Source organism: Nothobranchius furzeri, chromosome 19 (genome assembly GCF_043380555.1).
Source record: "Nothobranchius furzeri strain GRZ-AD chromosome 19, NfurGRZ-RIMD1, whole genome shotgun sequence".
Lineage (NCBI taxonomy): Eukaryota > Metazoa > Chordata > Actinopteri > Cyprinodontiformes > Nothobranchiidae > Nothobranchius > Nothobranchius furzeri.
The window spans coordinates 14550965-14578901 of NC_091759.1; the positions used below are offsets into that span (position 1 = coordinate 14550965).

Below are 27937 nucleotides of genomic sequence, written 5' to 3' on the forward strand. Positions count from 1 at the left end.
CTTCTGCTGATCAGCTGTGGGCTCCTTGTCCGTGTTTGGCAAAGACAAACTGTGGCAGTTTCATAAAACATCAGGCATCACCTTCAGCCCTCACAGTGTGATCAAATTTTCACAAACTTCGATAAGTTCGTACAGCTGTGCTGTCAAACAGCATTACTCTGGAAGACCTGCAGGTCGCTCTAAAGACATTGGGGTTATTGGATTGGGAATAAAAGCTGAGGAAAAGAAAATCTACTGCAGCACCCAGTGTGGAGGAGGGTATTAACGTGCCTTCATAGGAAGATATAGCATTGATGGTTATTCGTTAGTTTTTGTCCTTTAGAGAAATATTTATCTGATTCTGGGTAGGATTAGATTTGGCTGTGAATTTAAATGACACAGCTATAAATATGTTTTCTGTTAGTCACACCTCCCTGTGGCTCTGTGAAAGACTAGAAAATAAAGGCAAGAGTTTGTAATGAAAGATTTACCGATGGATTTGAAACAACTTTTAAACAAACAGGCAAAATACATTTTAGGAATTATGTCCGACACATTTAAGGATGGAAAGGATTCAACGTATTAGTTTTTTGGGGACCGAAATGCAAAGTTCTTACCTTTCTCCTGCATTCAGACTCAAAAATAAAATAATAAAGAATTCCAGATAGCTGTGATGCTTCTGCATGTTTTAGGGTGGATCTTTGTTACGCTAATTTTGAGTAAACGACAGAACAGTTCTCCGAATCTGTCATGTGAATGCTGTTAGTCTGCATTAAAGTCAAATGACTACATCTGTGTAGCTTGGTTTATGCTTGACGCATTTACTTTCTGCGCGAGGATGCGGATGGAACAGGCTTCACAACTCGCAGCGTTTATGGTTCATGCGGCTCGTCTCTGCTGTGAGCCAATATTCTCCCAAACTGTAGGGGGCAGCATGGAGCTCTACGGCATGCATCCAACACTACACCATAGTAGAAGTAAAAATTACTGTTTACAACATGGCATTTCAGCATTTTTAACAGCGTCCTCGTCTTTTCCGACAGTGCGAGCTATTTCTCTCCAAGAATTATTAACAACATGTTGATCACGGTGATCTCTGAGAGCTGAATCATACAAATGTCTGTATTTACCAACCTCTGCCATACTAGTTCTTGCCGGTCCGCCATGTTTTTCCGCTTCCGTCCGTCCGCGTGGTTAGAAATTTTCCTAGGTGCGCGTTGCGGAAATTTTGGGCAGTGCGGACACGCGGTGGAGGGGCGTGGTTGTTAAAATGACGCAATTTCGCCACGCGGAGCCATGTGGACCTCGCGGACGCGTCAAGCATAAACCAACCTTAAAGCATTGACAGTAATGGACAAACCCTCCGCGCCATCAGTCGTAGGTTTCTGAAGAGCAGAACTGAAGCCCAGTGGGCAGCTCCCACCACCGCCATCTTGGAAAACTCACTGGAAAACATAAAAATGGAGTTGAATGTGGGGGCAGATTATTGGCATCCATTTAACTCTGAGCCGATGTTGCTATGAGCTATCTAAGCTAACCAAGCTAACCAAAGCTAATGGAAGTAAAATAGACAGCTTAGAAAAGCCAGGCAGATCTACGCCCCACTGTAAAATCTATCCCATCTTGGCTCGTGATGGGGAAGGATGTTGTTGGTTTAGCATCCAGGAAACGGCAGAGAACGTCTCATCTAGTAGCAGCTAACCATTAGCATTAGCAACTCCACAAAATGGCAGAACTCCTTCAGGCTTGCGTTATTTGTGGAAATAAAACATCAAAGTTTCAAAGCAAACAGAGTCACCATTAGCCAATCAGAAAAGAGTTGTCTTAATATGAGGAAGTAAGACTCCAAATCCTGCCATCTTCTGCTCACCTCTCCTCTGGCTCATGTCTAGTTCCTGAAACGGAAGCGCCAGAGCTTTTCCCACAGAAATTGACTAACAAGGCATTCTTTTTTACTAGAAACCACTGCAAACGATTCAAAAAACAAGTGAACTTGATCTTTAAACACAGAAACAAGACAATGACCCAAAACATGAAGATTAAGATAAATACTTTTATGAAAGGACTGAGTGAAGGACAACCCCCAAGTTAAAAAAAATGTTTTCTAGTTGGCTAATTTTTTTTGTCCAGCGCAAAACCTAAACTTAAGATCAGAGAAAGAATCCCATGACAATCGTAAAACGGTTTATACGCTTTTCTCGCCTGTGTAGATGTAAATCTTCTCAGCACAAAACCCAGATTTTTATTTGTTAAGGAGGAAAGAAAATGTCGAGCTGCATAGTACTTTGGACGCAACGTTACAACAATGGGTTTAGGTTGGATGGAGGGGCGTGTGTAGCAAAGCGTTTAATCCTTGCACGGTGCCGATCTGTAATGACGGCTAAAACTCCAACAAAGAGGCGGCAGGTGGGAGGAGAATAAACTGGTGTGTGTGTGTGTGTGTGTGTGTGTGTGTGTGTGTGTGTGTGTGTGTGTGTGTGTGTGTGTGTGTGTGTGTGTGTGTGTGTGTGTGTGTGTGTTGCCTAGTGGGACTAATTTATTCCAATTCATCACATTTTATTTCCTCTCAGGGAAGTGTTTTCACAGTTTTTCTTTGTGTTTTCCTAACAGGCTTTGAGCAGTTGTTCGCTGATTTACTTTTCTTTCTGACCTCTGACCCTTCATTAAAAATTGTATAAACATCCTGAGTGATAAAAATGAGTTTCTTGTTTATCGAAGCCGTCTTTAGGTCGTCATGGGAGACGAGCATCGGTTAGCAAAAGGTCTGATGTTTGTCTCACACCTAGCTAGTGGGAAGGTTTAATAAAACTTCAGCCTGCTACGCTGTAACGAATTAAATAAAACCCACTTGTTTAATTAGATGCTAGCCATCATCTGAGTGTTGGAGACATCTAATGAGGCAGGCAGTCTGTTGGATCTGAGTCTTAACTCATTCTCCCTGTCTCACTCGCTTGTTCGGCTTCAGAGAGATGAAAGGAGTGAAAGATGGCAGCTGGGATCAAGATGAACTCCTAGCATGTTCTGTTTTAAACCTGAAAACAGTGTGAAACAAAGCTTTAAGGTTTATGAGCACATGAAGTACTCACACTACAACAGAGCTGGCTGCTCGGTGAAGCTGGAAGGATAAATGGGCGTATTAAAGGCACATACTAGTACTAGTACATAGTACTGGAATACAGGCTATCAGTGCAGGTTTTTGTGACCTCATGAGGCTGTGTAGATGATCAAACATCCAGCCAAACCCAAAAAGACAATGGAGCTGCTTGACCCGACATCAGCCTATTTCCCCCTTCAGCCTTCAGAAGAGGTTTGGCTTTTTCTGCGAATGTTCTCCTTTAAGCTTGGTTTATGCTTGACGCATTCACTTTCCGCGCGGTGATGCGGCTCGCGGATGGAACGCGCTTCACAACTTGCAGCGTTTATGGTTCATGCGGCTCGTCTCTGCGGTGAGCCAATATTCTCCCAAACTGTAGGGGGCAGCATGGAGCTCTACAGCATGCATCCAACACCACACCATAGTAGAAGTAGAAATGACTGTTTACAATGTGGCATTTCAGCATTTTTAACAGCGTCCTCGTCTTTTCCGACAGTGCGAGCTATTTCTCTCCAAGAATTATTAACAACATGTTGATCACGGTGATCTCTGAGAGCTGAAGCATACAAAAGTCTGTATTTACGAACCTCTGCCATACTAGTTGTTGCCAGTCCGCCATGTTTTTCCGCGTCCGTCCGTCCGCGTGGTTAGAAATTTTCCGAGGTGCGCGTTGCGGAAATCTTGGGCTGTGCGGAGACGCGGTGGAGGGGCGTGGTTGTTAAAATGACGCAACTTTTCCGCGCGGAGCTGTGCGGACCTCGCGGACGCGTCAAGCATAAACCAACCTTAACCCTCTGGAGGCAGGCGTTGCAGATGTGCAACAGTTAAAACCCACCTACCTGGTTACTCCACATACGTATTCCATGAGCATTTTTCTCCTCAGAAATATACCCCTGAAGGACTTAGTTGTTCATCCTTTTATTAAAACTTATTTTGAGCCTGTGAGGGTTAATCTCCTTTCTCATTTTAGTTTGATAAAAGAAGTTCTTTGTTTTTACAAAATTTCTAACTTTTATGAGTAAAATAAGTTGCAGTTGATTGTTAACTAGTTTAATCGCTAAGTTTCACTATGGATTTTCCCACTGTGTGAAGGTGTTTAAGTTTTCTACCCCTAAACTGTCTCAGACAAAGGCTGCAGTGATGTCTGAGTCGACTTGCCATAGGTTGTGTCCCTCTGTGCTGAATATAGTTTTATTGGTCTCCATTCCAACCTTGAGTCTGAGAAAGACTCGGAGGTGTTGCCCTTTAGACTGGCTCGGTTTTAGCTGCACAAGGTCTTTTTTAGCCTCAAAATATGCAGTAATCATTTTACATGTCCAGTCGGGACTATTGTGTTGCTTCTTTCTCTCATTTTTGGCTTTCAGAGTTGCTAACATCAGGTTGGAAGTTGTCTATGATTCCCTTTGCTGTTTGAAAGGAGGTGCAATAATCTGCCTCGTCATGTCTTGTACCATGAATCCCATTCACACTTAAACTTAGCTGCTTCTGCACTTACAAAGGCTGTCACTTCTTCTAAATCAGTGTTCTTTCTGTTGAATGGGAGCATTCAGAATCAGAGAAATGCATCTATAAAAAGTTAGATTCTAGCATTTTGCTAAAGCACAATGTGACCTGGTAGTGATGTGATCAGGAACAGCAGCAGATCACAGCTAATATAAATAGAGGTGTAGTGTAGAGTTCATGGGAAATTCTGCTGACAGTTAAAAGATGAATGTTGCTGGTCCCTCCTGCTGTTCATATGGATAATGTTACTGTCTGCCTGCTTTTTACCACCTAGAGCAGGGGTGTCAAACTCAAACTCACACGGGGCCGAAATGAAACTCTGGGACGGAGTCGAGGGCCAAACTTAATATTTTTTGAAAAAGTGACGGCAAATTTGCACATTTTCTTTATCAACATATATGCAATTTTGAACCTTTAAATTTGGAAACAAACTTATTTCTGCATTAACACTGAATGTGGAATAACCAAATTACACACAAGCAAGTCAGTTTTAAATAAAAGGCATCAGTGGTATTCATTACTTATGGTATAATCAGCATTTTTAAAATCTTTTAAATCTTTTCTCACGGGCCAACAACAAGATAAAAATATCATTTTATCTTAAATGAAAATGCAACATCTCACCTGTTAACTTTCATGTTTTGGAGCAGAAAACGAGCATAAAACCAACATATTTAAAGCTCAGTTTGCTCCACTGGTTTACTGTGATGCTCACCTGTTCCAGCCAGATACCTGCATCATGGGGTTGATCTGAGCTGAGGAGGAGACTCCTGTTGTTTTGTTCATCTTCATCATAATAATGACAACATTAGATGACAACAGGTGCTCACATAGGTTTGTGCTGATGAACATGTCTGAGCAGCTTGACCACGTTGTTGTGTGTCAGGGAGGAAACACAACCACAGAGTCATGCTGGTTTGAGCGTGTCGCTGCTCGCTGGAGTTATATCAGCTCTGTCTGGATGTTAGTTGGAAAACTTTCTCTTTCAGTCGTGAACACATTACTGAGCAGCTAGAATCTCCGTTTCTGGGCTTCAACGTCAGAAAACAGCTGAGTGAACTCGGCGCTGAGTGAGAGGAGTGTAGTTTGTCCGAGACAGCGGAGCTGCAGAGACCAGCAGCAGGCGCTGAAAAAACACAAAGGAGGGGGCGCGTCGGCTCCGCGCTGACGCCGCAAAGCATCATGGGATTTGAAGTCTTTGCGGTAAAATCGGCCAGCGGGCCAGTTTTAATATATTTTTGATATTTATCTCGCGGGCCACATAAAAATGCTCCGCAGGCCGCATCTGGCCCGCGGGCCTTGTGTCTGACATATGTGCCCTAGGAGGTGCCCAAGGGCTTGATTTTTTTGACTCTGGCACCGCATCAGAAGGCGGTGGTCACTAACTTAGAGCTCAGATTTGATGCTCAAGTGAACGGAATCGTGAGATCTTGCTTTTTTCATCTACGCCGCAGAGCGAAAATTGAGCCTTTTCTGTCACATAGTCATTTGGAAACTGTGATCCATGCCTTTGTTACCTGCAGGCTGGATTATTGCAACTCGCTATATGCGGGGCTTAGGCAAGCTCCAATAGCACGCCTCTAGGCGGTTCACAACTCGGCTGCTCGGTTGTTAACATCTACCAGGAGGTCTGAACATATTACCAATCCTACTTGCCTTGCATTGGCTCCCTGTCTTTTATCACATCAGGTTTAAGGTCATCCTGTTTGTGTTTAAGGCGTTAAACTCAGGGGCACTTAAATATCTGTCTGAAATCATCCACCAACATGTCCCGGTGAGTTTCCTTAGGTCAGCTGACCAGAGACTACTAACTGTGCCCAGGTACAGCCTGAAGTCTCGTGGGAGTCGTGCCTTTTCAGTACTTGGACCAAGTCTCTGGAATGAGCTGCCAGCTGATGTAAAGCAGGCCAAATCATTGGAAACCTTTAAAACCAGACTAAAAACACATCTGTTCTCGCTGGCGTTTGGACATTGAAGTTGGGGGAAGTAGGCCGGATATGGATTGCGAACTTGCTCTCAGGATTTCGTATTGTATTTTAAATGGATTTCTTATTGTATTTCTAATGGATTTCTTATTGTATTTCTAATGGATTGCTCATTGTATTTTAAATGGTTATATGTCTGTCCTGTTGTGGTGCTTTTTATTGGTGTACAGCGCTTTGTTTGTCCATTTTGGCCAAGTGAATGCCCTTTATATATAAAGTTGATTTGATTTGATTTGATCATGTCCCCTTTTCAATAACCAAAGTAACCCACATTTACTAATTATCACAAACACTCGATTGCATTTATTGCCACCAAGAGGATTATAACCAGTTTGTCCGATATCCATGAAAAGCTTTTGAAAATCTGACCACATTACCGTTCCAGCTCCACTGCTGGACCTAACCACACATTTCTCTTATCCCTTGCAGGTGATGCCATAGCCCAGCTGACTGATGTGGGATCAGCCATGCAGTCCCAGTCAGACAGTCAAGTTTCGGTGTTCAGTGATAGAACGGGGATGGTAAAGGCTGCCCGCCTTCTCCTCTCCTCAGTCACTAAAGTCCTTGTCCTTGCCGATCGCATTGTCATCAAACAGATAATCACATCACGCAACAAGGTAAGGCACTCAGAAATCAGAAACCCTACTTTGAAGCGTATACGCTCTGCCACACAGACACTAGCCAACTCCCTTACTTCCTAGCAGATAAGCCCTCTGAAAGAGAACTCTGGATGTAATTGAAGGGGAGCAGCCACATAAAAACACCTTCTGAGACGGGCTCTCCCACCCTCTCTTGTTGGTTCTTAGCGATGCTGTCAGCCAGACAGCGTGATGCGGGTGTATCTGTAGACTGAGACAAGAATGGAAACAGGAGGGCTTAATCATGACTGGTTAGCTTTGTTTGGGCAGACACTCAACAGCCCCCTGTTCTCCATTACTGGCAAACACAATTAGATCTCTTTGTACGACACAGATAAAAGCTGCTTCATTGGTGCTGCCAGCTAGCATCTCTTCAACAGCTACGTTAGCGTCTCATGTGGACAGTTATTAGATTAAATTACAGCTGTTCTGTCTGATCTGAGTACGTTATGTCACATTTCACTATGGTAATAATTTTGTATCTAATACAGTCATTAATAAAAGTATGTTGTGGAATACTGGCCTGGTAGCTTTTAATGTTGGTAATTTTTGAACGTAGCTCAGCATCCGTGATGGATGAAATGGTTTGTACTGCTCCGTTAAAGAGTTAAACATCTACAGTGGTCTGAAAGAACTTGAAACTGATGTAAATAACACTAATTTGAAAAGTGACTGAACGTACACTTAAAAATTACACGTAGTATTTGAATTGTGGTTCAAGTCGATCCTTATTACAAAGCTAATGAAACCTGGACTAAATAATGGTACCCCTAGAAACGATTAATACGAGAGTGAGCACATGTATGGTATGCTCTAAAATTAGCATCACATTAGCATGTCTTCAAGTGTATGATAACTGTTTAAAGGGTGAAAGTAGTCTCAGTGCTGTTTGGTAACAGGGTGTGTACCACACTGAACATGGACCAGAGAAAAATAAGGACAGAGTTGTCTCTGGAGATTAGAGAGATGCTTCTTGACCAGAATGTTAAAGGTAAAGGCTAGACGTCCACCTCCGAGCAGCTTGAGCCTGTCTACATTTCACATTAATCAGAGGTTTAAGTTAATTGGGTCTTCCAACACATTTGCAGTGGTCTCTAGTATAAATTAATTACTTGTGAGTCGATTTCTGTTGGACCAACGCCCTGGTGCTCTTGTTTCGGGAAGTACAAGTTAGCCAGACAGGGGTGTGTCCAGGGGGTGGTCTGGGGTAGCACATGCCACCCTTGGAATCTGATTGGCCACCTTACAGAATTCCCATTAAATAGACTTGTCCACAAAAAGCTTGGGGTAAAAAATAAAGCATAACCATTGGTGCCACCAATGCATAAAGAAGTGCACCACCCCATTTTAAAAGATCTGGGCACGTCACTGTAGCCGGAGTAGAACATGGCAGGTTTGGCAATCTTATTTCATGACATCTCACCTCTCATTGGCTAACAGTGGCTCTGTTTTCTCTGTAATATTGATGATTTATCTCCACAAATAACACAAGCCTGTGTTTGGCTGTGTGGTGAAGTTGCTAATGCTAATAGTTAGCTTCTGCTAGCTGAAACGTTCTCGGCTCTCTCCTGGATGCTAAATCAGCAGCAACTTTCACCGTCATGAGCCAAGATGGGTGAGTCCACGAATTCTGATTTTCATGGGACATAGATCTGACTGGCTTTTCTTATCAGAAGCTAATGCAGGAAATAGGGGTAGAAGTTGTTCAGCCTGAATGTTAAAATCAGAGTAACCAATCGTATTTTAAATAATAACAAGTAAAAAGTGGTTTCTCAGTGAACTTGGTCTTTAAGGTTTAAGGGATTGTAGCCTACCTCACTTGTTGTGAACACAAGAAAACATAGATGACATGTTATAGAGATGATTCATATGAATGGTAACCAAGGAGCTCGGTACAACTTCCAAAGAGATTAGAGCTTAGCTCCAGACTAAAATAGCTCTGTAGCTCATGTGGGACACGGCTTGGTTCTGTTCTAGGTCAGATTGGCTACATTGAAAAGATAAAGAGTGTTTGGAGTCGGGTTGGGTCCAATAAGGTCATAACAGGTTTTCTAGAGTGAAATGTGTTCCCACTGTCAGAAAGCTTGGTTTCAGCCACGAATCAAGAGCCCTCCAACAGGATAGTGAGCCAAACAGAGCTGAAGCATGCAGGCTGGGGAAGGAGCCCATTAAATCTGAGACGACTGGAGAGGCTTCTTCAAGACGACAGGTGGAAAAATTACGGGCACCATTGTTTTGTCCAGGCCAGCCTCATTTATTTGTCAATTTTTTTTATCGCACCACAATTCAAAAGCAATGTCTGATATTCATTTTGTGGCACTAACACATTTATCCATGTTTGAATTGGACTAGTCCACTTATTTGATTTTGCTTTAATTTGTGATTTCTACTAACTAAAACAAGTATTTTTAAAGCATTTCTGTGTTCTGATACTCTCCCTCGTGGCAGGTTCTCGTAACGCTCGACAAACTGGAAAGAGTCAGCACGTTCCAGGAGTTTGTACAGATTTTCAGCCAGTTTGGCAACGAGATGGTGGAATTCGCTCACCTCACAGGAGACAGACAGAACGTGAGTAGGGTTTGATAAAACCTTCCTGATTTAGATTTTTTTTAAACATTGCAATCATCCAATCACTTTGAAAAAAAAATCTCTCGTCCAATGAAATACTGTAAAATCCTGCAGCAATCTGGCAAACAGTGATTTTCATGAGCAGGTGGTGAAACCTGCAGAGAGTACATGAAGTGCAGCAAACTCAGAACAAATCAATAATCCAAACAGTAAACTATATAGAACAGTTAAGTACCATGTTTTATTATTTGTTTCTGCAAAGTTTCCTTCAGTCACCTCCTGCAGTTGAAGCGCTCCGCCTGCACACGCTGATGTGAAGTGCAGCGGCTGCGATATCTCAACAGGGAGGGAGAGGCAGCCATTCCTCTCTCGTTTTGAAACACACATCACGTCTCTCCCCATCGCTCCTCGTTGCTGCTCTGTTTTCTTTTTTTGGGCGGTCGTATTCACTCCCACTCGTGCACTTCCGTGCACATGCATGCATAAGCGTGCATCCTTTTCGAGGAGGCACCATCTCCATCTATTGAAGCCAGACGAGCGCAGGGGCGCAAAAATAATGACAGATAATCACATAATCTTTGTGATCTGTGGCAACGTGCCTAGAGAGGAGTTGATTCAGCTGCCTTTTTCAAATCCTGAGTCTACATAATTCAGATGCTCTATTTCTATGTGGAATACATGCAGGGCGACAAACAGAACGTCTTGTTTTACATTCTGCTGGCGTGTCTCTCTGTCGCTCTTGACGCTTTTTACTAGAGACTCCGAAGTTTCTTGTTTGTGAACTTGCAAACAAATGTGTTTTTTCTGTGTCACTCAGCTGCCCTGCAAGTTTACTGTTGTAACTTATATAGATAGTTAGGATCTTTTGAAGTGAGTTTCTGTGGGATTATTCTGTACAGTCTTACCAGTTCCTTTAATAACTTTAGCTATCAGAAATAGAGATCGCTGTAACTAAATATTCTTAAAATGCTAAAGATGTTCCAGATATTTTACCTCTGTGTTTGGTTTACTGTGAAGCAAACTAGGAACTTATCACATAGTACCACAAAAGTATTACATACAGATATTGTACATTCTGTTGGTAGAAACAGACAGGGTGCGATTTGCTTTTGATGTCCGTCCCTCTGATGATTACACTTCTGTCCTTGGAGGCGATACGTTTTATTTTCTTTCTTTCTGTGGGAGGATCTTTTATGACGTCCAGTGCTTTAGTACTGGGACTTTTTTCAGGGTATGATGACTACTGGTAGTTTTACCGGTCATTTATTAGTTGAAAATGCAGCGATTTCTAACCCCCCCCCCCCCAAAAAAAAAAGTAAATACCAGCCATCCACAGCTCTCCAGCGCTGTCCCGCCCCTCCCAAGCAGGCTCGTTTGGTGCATTAGGAAGCTGTAGCCGTGCAGCTACGTCGGGGTCACACACACAAACACTCCACACCAGCAAACTGTCTCCAAACTATTTATTCAGCCCCTCAGACGCTCCTTGATCCATAGGTCCAACTGCATTCGTGTGGAAAAAGACGCCACCCCTGCGTCTGCTACCTTGTATATGTTGGAGGAAGATGACGTCTGATTATGGACGCGCTTCACCTGCTGCTGCGCTCCCGCTGCCACGTCTGCGCTCTGCTGCCCGGTAGACACAGTCCTCCCGGCGCAGAGTCACAGGCGCATTCTCTCTGCGCAAAAGGCACCCATCACTGCGTTTTCTGTCATCACCAGAGCTCTTACAGGCTTTAATCACTTTAATTTTCTCTTCAAAAAGTTTGCCTCTGAACCTCCTCCTGTCTTTGGATGGTAACGTGTTTATATATCTGGGATTTTGTGCGTGAACCTTCTTAGAAGTGTAGCCTACTCGCATGTTGATAGCAGGCCATATTGCTTCTGTTTTTTCCACTCGTGCATGCGCACAATGATGGAAAAAGATGTCAACATAACTCCCTTTTTATGTTATTTTTCTATGTGAGTTTCATACGACGACACCTTTGTCCAAAATACCTGCAATCAGCGTACAAACGCGAGTTGTAATTTTCATAAATAAAAAGTGAAGAAATTATTACCCCTCTGCTTTTTTCACTCATCGCTCACTGGAAATAGAACTAAATAATAGAACCATTTCCACTATCAGAACTTCCAGGTAGTCTTTACCGAACCTTCACGGCATGAACGCGTCTCCATTTCACAAGGCCGGCCCTAAAGGGCCACTTTATGGGAGATTTCATGAACCAAACAAGTACCCGCATTGGGGTATGCACTCAGGAATGGCCCAGTAGAGTTGCTTGGCAAGACTTGTGTTTAACTCAGTTGGAACCGGCATTTGTAAAGTTTGAGTTGCTGGTGAAGCCGAATGCAAGTAAAAGAAAATAAGTTGGGATGACTCTGGGTTAAAATCCCATTTGCACCAGAAGCCCCCCACACACACACACACACACACACACACAACGCCGTTAGTCACGGCACTTTTCGGACTCCCACAGACTTACCACGTTTCTTCTAGTCATTCAAAATGGAGTGAAAGCACCATAACGGATTAAATTGTGGCGTACTTTGACAGTATAAAATGTCTTTAGCACAATTAATGTCTGTGGACATCTTTTGGAGCTGATCGGTGATGTCACTCTGCCAAAACTATCGCTGAGTCACCAAAGTCCCAAAAGGGCCGATTCAGTATGAAGATGCAACTGCTGAGACAACCGGGTCAGCGTACGCTTCCTGTCACCTCTCCATACATCTCCTGGAACACCTATCCATCGCTAGCTGAGCGTGCTAAAGAGCCGCAGCTCATTTCATGTAAGAGCTCTTAAACTTTTTGATGCTTCAATGGCAAAGTGGTTCACCTATTACCACTGATGAACACTGGGAGCGTGAGCAGAGTGTTCTGGCAGCTGCGTGTCTGCGTAGCTAAAAGAACCAATTATTTGGTTTGGTCACGCCGCATTTCAGATGCTTTCCAGAAACTTGTCGCCGCACCATTAAAAGGATAGAGTTCTGGATTTATTTACACGCACCACACCTTCAGAATGCGTTAAACTCTGCTGTTAACATAAGGCCAAGCAGGGAATCATTCTCTGTAAAATGTAAAGCTTCTGGTGAATTTCAAAATAAAAGACAAATGCAGATTTACAATTGCTTAAGTATGTAAACATTGCATTTTTAGACCATGCACTGACCAAAGGTATCATTTGCTCCCTTCAACGTTCCAGGAGAGCATCAATGTTTTTCAGCATGAAGAACAACTTATTTTTGTAGTAGAAACTTGCAACGTTATATGTCACCACACTTCCTTTTTGTGCAAATAGTATTACAAAGGAGAAAGCATAGACCAAAATATCAACAACTATTGGAGTGGATGGTAGCTTAAAGTACTTCTGACTCGCTCGCGGTGGGGATCGACTTTCTTGTAACGCCCGGAACACACCAGCTGCAAAGCGGATCGCTCACGAAATCCGTGCGCTGTCCGCTCCTCCTCTGTTCACATCAGGCGAGAATTTTCAACGAAGGCTTCTGCTCACGCCTACTGTTTTCCAAACCCCCATGCCCTTGCTGTGTGTGTGTGTGTGTGTGTGTGTGTGTGTGTGTGTGTGTGTGTGTGTGTGTGTGTGTGAGTGTGTGTGTGAGTGTGAGAGTGTGTGTGTTTGTTCATTTTTATCTCTAGTCTGTTTAGATACACAAAAATGATCACGTTTATCAATGGCGGTGTTTTATTTTGAAAATGTCCTTTTATTGTGCTAAATTTGCCGGCCTCTTCTGCTTTTGTTTGACTTCCTGCCAGAATTGGCGCGGCTCACTCACAACTCACGAAAGAATCGGAGCCCATGCCGAAACGATCGCTGCACGGCGCGAGCTTTCATGGCGCTTTGCAGCTGATGCGACCGAGAGCGTAGGTTAAGGGCGCCAATTAGAAGCACTCGTCGTTCCACGGCACTTCGTGGTGCATCGTCGCGCTTCCATGTCTGGTGTGTTCCGTGCGTAACGCTCTGTAATGCACCACTCACTCACCCAGTGTAAATGGAGGGTTAGGCTAAACATTAAAGATGCTCGTCTCTCATAATTTATCTTCAACAGGTTTCAGCTGAATTACTGCTTTAAAGACTAAGTTCACTGAGAACCCATTTTTATTACTTGTTGTGTTTGAAATATGATTGGTTCAACATGCTGGCTGAACATGAAAATAGTTTCCTGCATTAGCCGCTGATAGAAGATAGACGTAAAAAATGCTCAGACAAGAAAATCAGGACAGATCTACGTCACACTGTCACTAACATTCATGGACTCACCCATCTTGACTCGCGACGGGGAAGGCTGTTGTTGGTTTAGAGCCCAGGAAACGGTAGAGAACGTCTCGGCTAGTAGAAGCTGATCGTTAGCATTAGCAACTCCACCATTCAGCAGAACACCTTCAGACTTGTGTTCTATACGGAGATAAAACATCAAAGTTTAAGATCAAACCGAGTCAGCGGTAGAGTCGTTTCTGTTAGCCAATCACGAGAGATATCCTAATAACAGGAAATAAAACTCTAAAACCTGCCGCGTTCTGCTCTCCTCCGGCTAACTTTACCTCCGTACACAGGAGCACCAGAGCTAATGTTCCCCGCAGAGATTGACTCACAAATCAATGAATTCCTTATTCATTTATACCAGAGGTCACAGCAGATTAATAGAAAAAAAGGAGTGAACTTGTTCTTTAAGTAATATTGTTTGTTGTATTTTGCTGTGCTGCAGGACCTGAAAGATGAAAAGAAAAAAGCCAGAATGGCAGCAGCCAGAGCAGTGCTGGAGAAATGCACCATGATGCTCCTCACAGCCTCCAAGGTAAAAAAAACAAGACATTATTGATCACAATTCACTAAACATTTTAGGACGATCTCTAGATTTTTTTTACTTCAAGGTCTCCAGCACGATCTGATTCATGTAAAAGTCGAGTTGGGGCGAGGTCACAAGCATTGACCCTTCACTTCTTCTCCAGACTTGCCTGAGGCACCCAGATTGCGAGTCGGCGAGGATCAACAAAGACGCCGTGTTCCACCGAATGCGCTGTGCCCTGGAGCAGGTCATCGAGATAGTTACCGAGGCGCGGGGCTGTGGGGAGAGCAAGGTCCTTCCTACCAGCATCTACAACAGCATCAAAGACTTCAAGGTAGCCTCAGAAAATAACACGCTCAGGAGCGTTACCGGTGCTCCTCTGACTTCTGCCAGCAAACAAAACATTTGAACTTGTTGAGCAGAGGAGAAGTACTTCAGAATCCACACACTTATGTCGAGATCTCTCAGCAGTGCAAACTGTGGTTGCAGACTTACCCGTTTCTGCATTCAAAATGTTGATTGAAGCTTCAAACGTGACTAATCGACTCTTCATCTTGTTCGCCGACAGATGAAAGAATCAAACCCTTGTTAAAGAAAAAATAACATTTTGAGGGCTTCTTCTTTGAAAAAGAAAGGAAGAAGGGTTTTAATGGAGATGGTGGTGGTTTGCTTTCAGTAAGATTATAATGGTAGAGATGGATAAAAACTGGCCATCGTATTTTTCTTAAAACTGATCTTGGTTTAAAAAGAGAGACAGACGGGATGAGAAACTCATTAGCCTTTAAGTTCTAGAGCTTGGTTTTATTTTACATCTTTAGTGGATTAAAGTGTGAACCCAAGTCTCAATATTTCATTTTCTTGTGTGCTTTTTAAAAAAACAGTCACTGCATCAATCTTTTTCTCCCTAACACACCCCCCCCCCCCCCCTAGTCATGTGTGGAGTGCCTGCGGGAGAACCTGTACTCTCTGACGCCACAGGACATGGCCAGTCAGCTGGAGTCCCTGGTGGAGAGGACAGAGGACTTCACTGATTCTGCCTACACCAGTCACGAGCAGCGTCAGGCCATCCTCGGTCTGTGCCAGCTGCTGCGCCAGGACACCCAGCAGCTGGTACACGCCTGGGCTGAGGCGGTACGTTGGCACGGGCTGGAGGTCAGCCTCGTGCATATGCATTCATTCCTGCAGGGGTGTTTATCTACAGCAGGACACAAAATTAGGAACAAAATCTTTTCACTTAGAGTTCCTGTCAGTCTTAACAATGATGTCTGTTTGTTTTTAAAGGAGTGATCGCCTGAAATGTTCACTTTTCCACTTTTATATACACGTTTCCAAGTGTATATAATGGCTTCCTAATGATTTTTCACTGGCCTGAATGTCGATCTTTAACATTGGATCGTTTTTTTTTTTTTTTTACTTTTTGCCTCCTCAACCAGCCCACGTGCACCCTACGAGCATGCGCACTCCAAAACAAGATCCTTACTGTCGTCACGAAGGCAGGATGTACAGTACCATATATGGACAGCTTTGCTGCTAAATCAAATCAGAGTAGAGCCCTTCTAGCCAAGTAAAGGCGAGAAAGACGGGATCTTCCCTGAACATCATACGATTCCAAATGATGCGTCCGGCACAGCCGAAAAATCTCGCGTGCTCTCGCGAGAAAACGTCCTTTACCAAAAAAGGGTCAGAAAAGCACTTTTATTTATTTTTCTAAAACTTATTATTTTTATGGCCTAAAAATGACCTTAATATGATGTAGATATCCACGGTAGTAACAGGTGATGACTCCTTTAGTTCATGAACCATTGGATAGGTTTCCTCGGAACACTAATTACTGCATGTCTAAATTCGGGCTGAACCATTTTAGGAAAAGACAGAAATTGTGATTTAAATTCTATCACAACATGCCCTGTAGGTTAAAAAAATTGTAAGTTGCTTTGGGTAAAAACGTCTGCTAAGCACATAAACATAAACATATCCACAATTTTCTCCTGAACAAGCTGCAGCACAATATTCACAGTGTACAGTATTATTTATAAACACGATGGGAAATGGCGTCATGCTATCAAAGCAGCAAAAGCTATTGCTCTAAAGATGTAAGGAGGGAAACTAAAGGTAAGCATAGATTTTACATGTATTTGTTAACAAAATCAGACATGCAGAGTTAACCCAGCATGCTTCCTAGTACCGTAACTCTGACGGTTTGTGCCAGCAGAAAAATACAAACAGGGTTTTAAAAGAAGAGAAGTTGCACTTTCAAGTCTATTTCGTGTTATTACGGTAAATATCGTTCTGCTGTTGCAGGAAGTCGGAGAATCATCCTCTCCGTCGCAAACTCATGAAGTAATGCACAGAAAATGAGAGACAGAAGACTGCAGACAGTGATAATATCGGCTGTGGTGTTGCCATAAAAAGATAAACACGGAAAATTGACCAAATTCAGCAGCTCAGGAATTGGGCTTGGCCCCCGTTACCCGCCTTACCCCGCTCGCTGCTGCCGTCACACTTTCTAGGAGAAGCAAAGTCCTGGATATGTCTAAAATAGTTGACACATCAGGTCCTGAGTCTGTCAGGGGTATTACAAAATAAATGCTCTTTAACGTTCACGTTGTTGGAAATCGTAATTTGGATCAGGAAACGATCGACCGCTCAGCCCTAGGCTACCACTCATTCACTTTTGGTGTTAGTCAGATTCAGTACCGTCAGCACAGGTAAAACTTATTAGTTCTTTCAACTGGAAACCAAAGATCAACAAATGAAAAAGTGATTGTTTCATTGATTGTTTTTGAGTCAGATACAAAAAAAGGTCTTATCTTTAACTAAATCAGAATGGGTCACAGGCCTGAATTTGATTTTATAACCCTTTATTTTCTAATGTGTTACATTTTCCTGTCCTCGTATTTAATGAGACTTGTTTCCTTCAAGACCGTAACCACAGCAGAGTTGATGTGCATCCACTAACTGCACAATGTGTCTTTGTCTTTGCGCTCTGACATTGTGTATAGCCAACATGATGAGTAAACAAGAAGAACAACAAACAGCTTGCACACCTCAGGGCTCTTCTCTACCCTCATTTATGACCCCATTAACATAATATGTTGTAAGGTGCTTGGTAATGATTATGTGACTTGTTCAGTTAGCACCCAAAATATGACATATTTATGGAAATAATTATTGGTAAATTAGAGTTCAGCAGGTAAATAATTGCCTGTGTGCATGCATAGATACAGACGAGAGTTTTTCCTTGAGTCACGGCATTTCTGTCATCTTTTAAAAAATAAATTGTATTGGTGAAAATGTATTTTCTAATATAATTAAATTGGTTTTGTTTGTTTAATTGAGACAAAATTCTGCAAGCTTAATCAGCAAATGCATGGCCTCCTGCACACACTCTTCATTAACCTCTTCAGTCCTCTGCTCTCCTGGAACAACGGAGCGTAAAAATTAGGGACAGACAATATATCGGCATCAATACTGACCGACGTTAGTAATCTTTTAATATATCGGTATCGGTCCAATTTTTTTAAAACAAGCCGATATTTTTTCCATCTTTGTTTTCCTGTTTCAGAGGGTGAGAGGGGTGATGTGAATTTGTTCTGTCATGTCACGGTGATTGTAGTCATCTCAGAAGCGTAAATGTGTGTGGTGTGTTTACTTAATAACGTAAATTAAGCTTTTATCATTTTTATTCTGTACAAAATCTGCTGACTTTAGAAGCATTAATGTCAGTATATTGATATCGGCAAATATTGGTTATCGGCCATAACAGTGATCTTAATATCGATATCGGTATCGGCCCAAAAATTTCATATCGGTGCGTCACTAGTAAAATCCCACCTGAACAGATTTTATACTAAAGCTCAGTCAGACGGTCTTCTCTGGCATTCAGCATCCTTGGCTCTAAAGCAGAAATCTGGAGTTTTTTCTCCTCTAGAGGCAGAAAAATGTGCATAACCATAAGCCCCTCTCCCTACTTCCAACGATTACAGATGGTATCAACACCTCTGGCTCATGAAAAAACATCCATGAATTCACATGGCAGAATTTTTAAAGAATTTATTTGTAAATCAGGGTGGAAAATAAGTATTTGGTCAATAACAAAAATTCAACTCAATACTTTGTAACATAACCTTTGTTGGCAATAACAGAGGTCAAACAATTACTATAGTTCTTTACCAGGTTTGCACAGACACTAGCTGGTATTTTGGCCCATTCCTCCATGCAGATCTTCTCGAGAGCAGTGATGTTTTGGGGCTGTCGCCGAGCAACACGGACTTTCAACTCCCTCCACAGATTTTCTATGGGGTTGAGGTCTGGAGACTGGCTAGGCCACTCCAGGACTTTAAAATGCTTCTTACGGAGCCACTCCTTTGTTGCCCGGGCGGTGTGTTTGGGATCATTGTCGTGTTGGAAGACCCAGCCACGTTTCATCTTCAAAGCGCTCACTGATGGAAGGAGGTTTTGGCTCAGAATCTCACGATACATGGCCCCATTCATTCTGTCCTTAACACGGATCAGTCGTCCTGTCCCCTTAGCAGAAAAACAGCCCCTAAGCATGATGTTCCCACCCCCATGCTTCACAGTAGGTATGGTGTTCTTGGGATGCAACTCCGTATTCTTCTTCCTCCAAACACGACGAGTTGAGTTTATACAAAAAAGTTCTACTTTGGTTTCATCTCACCACATGATATTCTCTCAATCCTCTGCTGTATCATCCATGTGCTCTCTGGCAAACTTCAGACGGGCCTGGACATGCACTGGCTTCAGCAGCGGAACACGTCTGGCACTGCAGGGTTTGATTCCCTGCCGTTGTAGTGTGTTACTGATGGTGACCTTTGTTACTGTGGTCCCAGCTCTCTGCAGGTCATTCACCAGGTCCCCCCGTGTGGTTCTGGGATTCTTGCTCACCATTCTCATGATCATTTTGACCCCATGGGATGAGATCTTGCGTGGAGCCCCAGATCGAGGGAGATTATCAGTGGTCTTGTATGTCTTCCATTTTCTGATAATTGCTCCCACAGTTGATTTTTTCACACCAAGCTGCTTGCCTATTGTAGATTCACTCTTCCCAGTCTGGTGCAGGTCTTTAATTATTTTCCTGGTGTCCTTCGAAAGCTCTTTGGTCTTGGCCATAGTGGAGTTTGGAGTCTGACTGTTTGAGGCTGTGGACAGGTGTCTTTTATACAGATAATGAGTTCAAACAGGTGCCATTAATACAGGTAACGGGTGGAGGACAGAAAAGCTTCTTAAAGAAGACGTTACAGGTCTGTGAGAGCCAGAGATTTTCCTTGTTTGAAGTGACCAAATACTTATTTTCCACCCTGATTTACAAATAAATTCTTTAAAAATCCTGCCATGTGAATTCATGGATTTTTTCACATTCTGTCTCTCACAGTTGAAGTGTACCTATGTCATACCTATGTTACTGACCTCTGTCATCATTTTAAGTGGGAGAACTTGCACAATCGGTGGCTGACTAAATACTTTTTTGCTCCACTGTAAGAACATGTATATTTTTAAAGAATTAATTGTCCATGAGAAAAGTCGCCAACGCTGCATCAGTTTTCCGTATTTGACCCGTGTGTATGTGATGTGATTGATGTCTGCAAGTAAGTGGATGTCTAACACTATTGGTTAATATTTTCATTTCAAATTGCATGGGGTTCTATGGGATAGGGGCGGGCCTAGCAGCAAAACAAATTGCCTACATCATGTCATAGACTATCACTTTAGCAGATTTCTAAATGATCACACATAATTGCTGAAAGGGAGAAAACTCTGGATTGGTGCTTTGAACGGTAAGAGACTTTCAGAGCACCAGCCTTTATGCTGCAGCTTCCCTGAGATGTAAACTTCTCCCACAACGTTTAGAGAGCTCGCAGCTGCATAATTGTACAGTAGCGCCTCGTCTAATCCGTGCATTTGAAGGTCGTGCGGAGACTTGAAAAGACCCCGAGTGCTGCAGTGTTTAGAAAGTGGAGAGACAGAATTAGTGGTTAATCTTTCCGCCCAGGTATATCGGAGCGTTTGCATCAGCAGCTTGAGGAGAATGAAGACTTCTGCAATTTTCTTTCAGCAGTCTGAAATTTGGAAAACTGTTGTGGCTTTTATTAAATATATAATTGAATTTAATCACATTTCTTTGATTGCACAAAATGACATACTGAGATGCTTTATTCTCCTCGCACAAACGGATGAAAATGGCTCACAAATGTCAGTGTGCTGCTCCGGCACTCGCGTAGCCTGTCATTCCCATCTTTCCCCTTGAATTGCTTCCGTCTGTTAGATTAGCGGGCAGGTTCGTCTGTCTGCATTTAAAACCTCTTTGCTCCACGTGTTTATTCTCCCTTTTGTCTCGATCCGGAGCAGCAGTCTGGCCATGCCAAAGAGGCCACAGAGGAAATGGAGGTGGCTGTCCTGAAGACGTGCCAGAGCATCAGTGACCTGCGACGCAAGGTGAGCAGTAGTCTGCCTCAGAGTCGGAGACTCTACAGACCAGAACGTGTCTCATGAGCCTCTGCAGAGTGCTTCCATCTTCAATTATTTACATCGCTTCAGCTGTCAAGCTCACTTTGTCTCCTCTGGTCATCTTTCTGCCTCAAATTCATTAATTTCTCCTTCTTTTAATCATTAACCCACCCCCCTCACCCCCCGTCCAGCTCCATAAGGTGGCAGTGGGCCGCGCATCAGACTTGCTGAAAGTTCACGGGGAGCATCTGCCTCTGAGAGCTCTCAAAGCGGCGGGGGCTGAAGGGAACCTGGAGGCAGTGGCGGAGTCTTCGCGCACGCTCACGGAGCAGAAGGACCAGCTGGTGGAGGTGGGAGAGTTGGGGGTGGAGGGCGGGGGGGGCAGCGACATTAAGAAGCAAGGCTGATAGAAAGTTTGTTAGTTTGAAAGAAAATTTTTTATCATTTTTCTTTGCATCATTTTTAACCAGTTTAATGATGAAAGAGACTGTCAGATTCTGCTGGTTCCGGGCCTGGAGGCTCCCCCCCCCCCAGAGGGCGGAATGAGGGATGGGCGGAGTCACCCGCAATGGTCGTGACTTTGGTCGGGCAGGTTTGATAGATGTCCTGGAAGGAGGGAAATGGGGCACTGCTGATCTTCACAGATGCTCTCACTATTCGCTGTATTCAGAGAATTCTGACGATGCGGTGCAGCTGCCGTACCACACAGTGATGCAGCTGGTCGGGATGCCCGCGGTAGAGAGTGGTCCTGGTGTAGATCTGTGCTGTGGCTCTTCTGAGTCTGTGGAGAAAGTGGAGACCCTGCTGAGCTTTTCTGGCCAGTGATGCAGTGCTGCTTGTCTAAGAAAAGTCTTAAAAGAATTGGAATGCGCAGATGAACTTAGCAGGGCTGCATTCCATTTAGAATTGTTGCTGCTTTTTTGTAGTTTTACCAAACAGTCATCTGCAGAAGTGGAATGCAACCCTCATGGGTAGTGTTCTAGAGTCAAATGTGAGTGTCTGTCTGACTGCTGATTGGCCCAGTCTGGATCACCTAACAGAATAAACACAGCAGAAAATCGACAGTAATATGGCTGATGCAAAAAGGTCTTATCAAGAAAGAAAACGCAAAGAAATTGTTTTATCTGTTTCCAGACATGTCGACTGTTGTGCCACATATCGGGGACGGAGCCATTAGAGATCACCTGCATTCACGCCGAGGAGACCTTCCTCGTCATCGGTCCACAGGTAGCATAAACACCGTTAACCAGTTAATATCTGAGTAGGATGGGAACGAGGTGATCCATTTCCTGTTTTCTCTCTGCACCTCCTACACCTGCCATCCGTTCTGAGGACATCTCGTCCTTCGTCTCACATCTAATTAGATTTGCTCTCACAAAACCATCTGTGACAGTAATTATCCTGCGATGTAGAATGTCTCCGTCACACGGTGCTAGTGTCAGGCCCCGCATGACTCTACAGTAATGACTGTGCTCCTAAGTTCAAAGGTCAGCCAATCGATAGGCGCTGCGAAACATGATGATATCGCCCCGTGTTTGTTAGGGGTAATGCAGGAGTGGCCCACAGGGTAATTGGCAATTAGATACAAGACTGTAGAGGATATACGTGTGGGATGTGTGCAAGAGCACCACGGTTACTGCAGAGTTATGACTCAGATGTATTGTGGGCTTAAATCTGTGCACATATGACTTTGCGTGTCCCAAAATTATTGCAGTTCCATTAAGAACCAAGTGAAAATTTGTTGTTATTATGATAAAAGATGCAATTATGGCTCCCTTTGTCCCAGATCATCTCTGCTGCCCAGACGCTGGCCCTCCACCCATCCAGTAAGATAGCCAAGGAGAACCTGGAGGTGTTCTGCGAGGCCTGGGAGTCACAGCTCTGTGACATGGCTCTGCTGCTCAAAGAGATTAACGACGTCTTCGAGGGAAGACGAGGTGTGGTGAACTTAGCGATGCATGTGGACAACAATCTGTTGGACTGAATCCTCCAGAGCCGCAGGTTTAAATTATAAGCTGCTCCTTTTGATTTCAATCCAAACCATCTTAAAGGAGGGCTTCTACCATTTTTTGAGTGTTTTGGTGCAAAAAACCTTTAAATAGTTACCTATAAGATCTTTCAGGACTAATAAGCTAACTAAAACGCTAATCTGAGCACAGCCAAGATTACTGTGGCTCCAAAATTTCACAACATTCCTCAATTCCATGTAAATCGTTCAATGGACTGATGGACTAAATGGACAATGATACATCCATATACACCAGCATGGGCACTCCGCTCACACAATAGTCTCCTACTCACAGTTGCGAGGACTCGTTTAAAGGAAAGAGGTGACGGGGTTTTTCCATGGCTGGCCCGAAACGCTGAGATGAGTTACCTTGTAACGTGCGTGCTTCACCATCGGTGACAGTTTTTAAGCTCAGGCTAAAGATGTTTTTATTTGATCTGGCCTTTACCCGTGGCCGTTAGTCTGCTTTTATTTTCTTTTATTACTGCAATTTGTATGTTTTTTTTATTTATTTATTTTTTAGTATTTGTTTTTATTCTTGTTTTAATCCATGTCCTGTTATTACTAATACATGTCTGCACAGCGCTTTGGTGTCACCCCTGTGCCTGTAAGGCGCCTTAGAAATAAAGCTTCAGTTGACTTGAGTAAATCACTGTTCAGGGTAAAAAAAAAAAAACATACATCAACATGCAATTAAAGCTACAATGGCGGTCTGCTGAACAAGCTAGCTTAAAACATTTTTCATGCCTCATCAATTTAACATGGATCAGCTATAAATAATTTGTAACATATGCTAAACTCATGTATAAACATGCCAAAAAATACCTGTCAATCTCTGCTGTCAGTGTTTGGTTTACAGGATTATGTGGCTAAAATGAACCATTAGAAAAATTTCCCGTTTACGACGTCAGAATCTGAGAAATTAGGATAGAAGCCCCTCTCACCTGTCCACACTGGAGGAGCAGCTGCTCTACTCCTCCTGGATACCAGAGCTTTTCTGCTTATGACAGCCTGAGCGGGGATGGGTGGGTGTGGCCAGTGACTGCTCATTCTGGAAGGTACTAAAAATGTCATGAATCAAACTGCTAAATTTGCTTTTTGTGAGACTGATTTTGTGCAAAAACCTTCAGAAATATGTTTTGTATGGAACATAGAATTAATATAACTAAAAAATATGTCACCTTTAACTCATTCACTGCCATTGACAACAAAAGTCGTCATTTTAAATCCAACCGTTCACTGCCAATGACGACTAAAGTCGTCATTTGCATTTTTTTTACCGTGTGGGCGTCGGATCGAGCCCCCGCACCGTGAGAACAAACATCCCAGCTCCAAAGCTGATCTTCATCTGCATACGTCACACGTCACATGATCAGGAAGCAGAACATCCATGTGTTAGGAGATCGTTTTGGGCCGCTGCTGTAAAAAAAGTGAGACACGACCCAGAAAAGCGTGTTCCGATCACAGTTCAACAACAAATTATGAAAGAACAGATAACGCTCAAAACACGCAGATTCTTCCTGATGTAGGAGGTGAGTCTCCGCTTTGTTTTGTTAGTTTTGGCGTTGACATCATCCTAGCGCGCGATGTTCTGGGACTCTTAAAAAAACAGTGAAAACGCTGAAAAACAGTGGCAGCAAAGGAAACGGCTGGCAGTGAATGAGTTCAGACTGCTTGGGCTTGGCTGTGCTCAGACTAGCTGTTTGCTGTCAGTCCTGAAGGTGGAGAGCTCTTTTCTTCTCTAGACGAATGGTTTTCAGCTACCTTTGCAGGCAACCATTCATAACTTTTACTCAACAATGCTTTAAAACGCTCAAAATCTCCCTTAAAAGTGAATTGTTACCTAATTCCTAACGATGACTTGGTCAACGTCCCTTCTACGCGTCAGATAGCTGAACCTGCCCCTGGGGCGACGGAGGACAGCCGTCAGAATACACCTGAACGTTTCCCACATGCTGCCTCTGACCCTGATAGAATAACACACCTCTAATGACTCCTGGATGAATCATTTTGGCCTTGAGCTTCTTTTCCTTCATCAGCATTAATAAAAGTAAAAGTTGTGGTAACACGTATGTTTTTGAAATGAATCATGGAAGCAATCTGTAAAAGAACCTGTGTATTCACTCCTCTACTCGGCGTCCTTGCGCTCGTCGTTACGACGGCAGCCTGAGGTGTCCAAGTCGCAGAAACTCTTTGAGATGCAGCAAATTATAGCTGATAAATGTGTGTTAGCGTCAGGTTGAATCGATCCTTTTTCTCATTTTGTTTCCTAGATGACAAAAGACCCTACCTGTCACTTCCAAGACCCGGGGTGTGTATCACGCTGTCCGTCTCCAGTTTTTACCGATCCAGCCAGATCGTGATTAATAGTTGTTCTCCTTTGTTCCGCAGAAACACTCCGTGAACCTGAAGACTGCCAAAGCTGTCAAGTTGGATGCAGAGGTAGCATCCCGCTCATCGGGCTCTCAGCACTATTAATCACATCTGTCAGCAAGAAACTTATCTCCAACTAACTTTCTGTCACGTCCTCAGAAAACTGTTTGTGTTGTAATCTGCGGCTGCAGATTTTCCTTTTCTTTACGGGAAGCAGCATTATGTTAATTAGAGGCTGTCTAAGTGTGCAAACCAGCAAAAATTCCCTGTTTGCTAATTTGCATTTCCAGAATAACGCCTAATATTCTCCAGCCCTGCTCTGTGTGTGGGTGCAGGAGCAGACCAGCATGGCCAAACTGGGCCTGGAGCTGCGGCTGCTGTCGTCAGACGTGGACTCAGAGGTGGAGAAATGGGAGGAGCAAGAGCACGGCATCGTCCGGCACAGCCAGAGCCTCGCCAGCATGGCCTACAGCATGTACCTGTTCACCAGGTAACCAAACGGCTCACAGTTTTAGAACCACGGCCCGCATCTCAAAGCCCAGTTTTGTACGCAGCCGCACGATTCTGATCAGAGGCTTAGTGGAAATGAAATTCTAAATCCCCAAGCTATTAATATTTACCAGACACGCTTGTTTACAGGTTTTGTTGATTGTGCTTCTGTCGTTTGTCCTAATCCTTCTTCCTCTTTATTATTGTGATCATCGATTCCCCAGAGGGGAGGGGCTTCTGAAGACAACGCTGGATCTTTTCCATCAGGCGGAGGTACACACACCCTTTATCATCTATTTCCATCCATTTTATGGAGCTTGTAGATAAATGCATGTGCTGTTTCATCAAACCAAAGATACTACAAAGCTGCAGGATCAGTTTGTGGGAAATAAAGGTATTAATTGATTCATGACTCTGTTGCAGATCTGACGGATTATGACAGACTAATGAGTGTGCAGGAAGCCCAGCGTGTGAGCTTCCTGTCCATATCAAGTAATGAGGTCACGTAAAAAGGGTGTAAACTATTGAACTGAGATCGTTACCGCTGATGTACATTCGTTTGTAACATCACAGAACTCTGGTGTCACTTAGGATTTATTTAGTTTGGGATGAGAGAGGAGGCGTACTGACGAGAAGCTCCGACAACAAACCGAACCCTTGTTCTACTATAACAACTGTGGTTATTATTTTAGCTTTGTAGAAAATTCACTGAAATGTTAAAGTTTCAAATTGACCCAAAAGACCTTCTTTCATTGCTTCTGTTTAAGGTTCTGTCAGAAGAGGGACTCCAGCTCTGCTCCTCATTTCGCACATTTTCCTCTCAGGTAAACTACAGTTTGTTTCACTCCAAACACCTTTACGCTGAATAAATCATAAAAACAAACACTTTTAATCATTATTTGACTGAAATCAACAGCCAAGCATTCTGTATCACCTGCTGCCTCCAGTGTTGGAAACTACAGCCATGGTCAAAGGGTTGGAAAAGGACAGAGAAATGTGTTGCCTCAGGTTTAATGGTGGCCGTTTGCACACTGAACTTCATGGAGAATGATCAGATTAATTGGAGTTAATCGCAAAGTAGGGACTTAATATAACATTGATACACTGAAATATTGCATATCACGATATTTCAGTGTATCGGTATTTTATTGAGAATTCACATGCAAACATTTACTCTTGTGTGTGGTGTGATTCAAACTCCGACTGCTAGGTGGCAGCAGATCTCATGATAACTCGATATGTTTCAGAAGATTCTGACCTGAGTTTTCCTACTTAGTTCAGTCTGAAAAACAGGAAATATTATTTGGCTTTTAGTATTGAAATACATCATATCATCTGCTTTGTATTGTAATGTAATATACGGTATATATAATCAATCATATTACTAGATTTTTGCCAGTACACGTTTCCTGTGTCAAAGCCCTGGGCTCCCTTCTGCAACACAGTGAGGAAACTTTTATGGTGGCCAAGAAGGGCAGCAAAGAAGCCTCATTTCTGGAGGATGAAAAAAAAAACATGAACAAAGTGATGTTGGGCTTTAGATCCAGGGATTAAACTGCTGTGGACTGGATGAATTATCGTTCTGATATGCGGTGGCATCTGGAAAACCGATTTCCCAGAGAAGACGAGTTCCCATCAGTTATTCATCCTGCAAACAGTAAAGCATCCTGAGACCATTCATTTGTAGAACATAGTCATAAATAAAGAAGGGAACTCCTCCTAACCAATCTAGCACCAGTTTGGTGACGATTGATGTCTGGCGTGGTGCCAGAAGGTACGCGTCCAAGAAAGCCCCCGACTTTAATCCCATTGGGAACTTGTGATCAGTCCGCATGACGCAGGTGAACAAACGGAACCCCTAAAGTGTTGATGATGGAGAATGAGCTTCCATCACTCTGGATTCGGCCCAGAGGTTGAGTCACAGCATGCCAGGATGAACTGAAGAAGAAGTCTTGAAAGAAGAAAACAACATATTTCATTAACACATGAAATGATTATAATTATACTATAGTAACCATGGAAACTTGATAGTTAA

At 43.2% G+C, this 27937-nt stretch overlaps 1 protein-coding gene across 3 annotated transcripts in view; it reads left to right on the forward strand.

The window, feature by feature from the left end:
• The window catches only part of ctnnal1 (catenin (cadherin-associated protein), alpha-like 1), an 86651-nt gene that overhangs the window by 51878 nt on the left and 6836 nt on the right, over window positions 1-27937 (forward strand). For all 3 annotated transcript variants that reach the window (XM_015973305.3, XM_015973306.3, XM_070547657.1), the window contains 14 exons: window positions 6991-7178; window positions 9648-9767; window positions 14487-14576; window positions 14731-14901; window positions 15498-15698; window positions 20934-21020; window positions 21224-21382; window positions 22167-22259; window positions 22819-22969; window positions 25314-25351; window positions 25432-25482; window positions 25749-25903; window positions 26127-26175; window positions 26670-26726. In XM_015973305.3, the coding sequence (XP_015828791.1) occupies window positions 6991-7178; window positions 9648-9767; window positions 14487-14576; window positions 14731-14901; window positions 15498-15698; window positions 20934-21020; window positions 21224-21382; window positions 22167-22259; window positions 22819-22969; window positions 25314-25351; window positions 25432-25482; window positions 25749-25903; window positions 26127-26175; window positions 26670-26726 (1610 nt within the window). The remainder of the gene's footprint in view (window positions 1-6990; window positions 7179-9647; window positions 9768-14486; window positions 14577-14730; window positions 14902-15497; window positions 15699-20933; window positions 21021-21223; window positions 21383-22166; window positions 22260-22818; window positions 22970-25313; window positions 25352-25431; window positions 25483-25748; window positions 25904-26126; window positions 26176-26669; window positions 26727-27937) is intronic.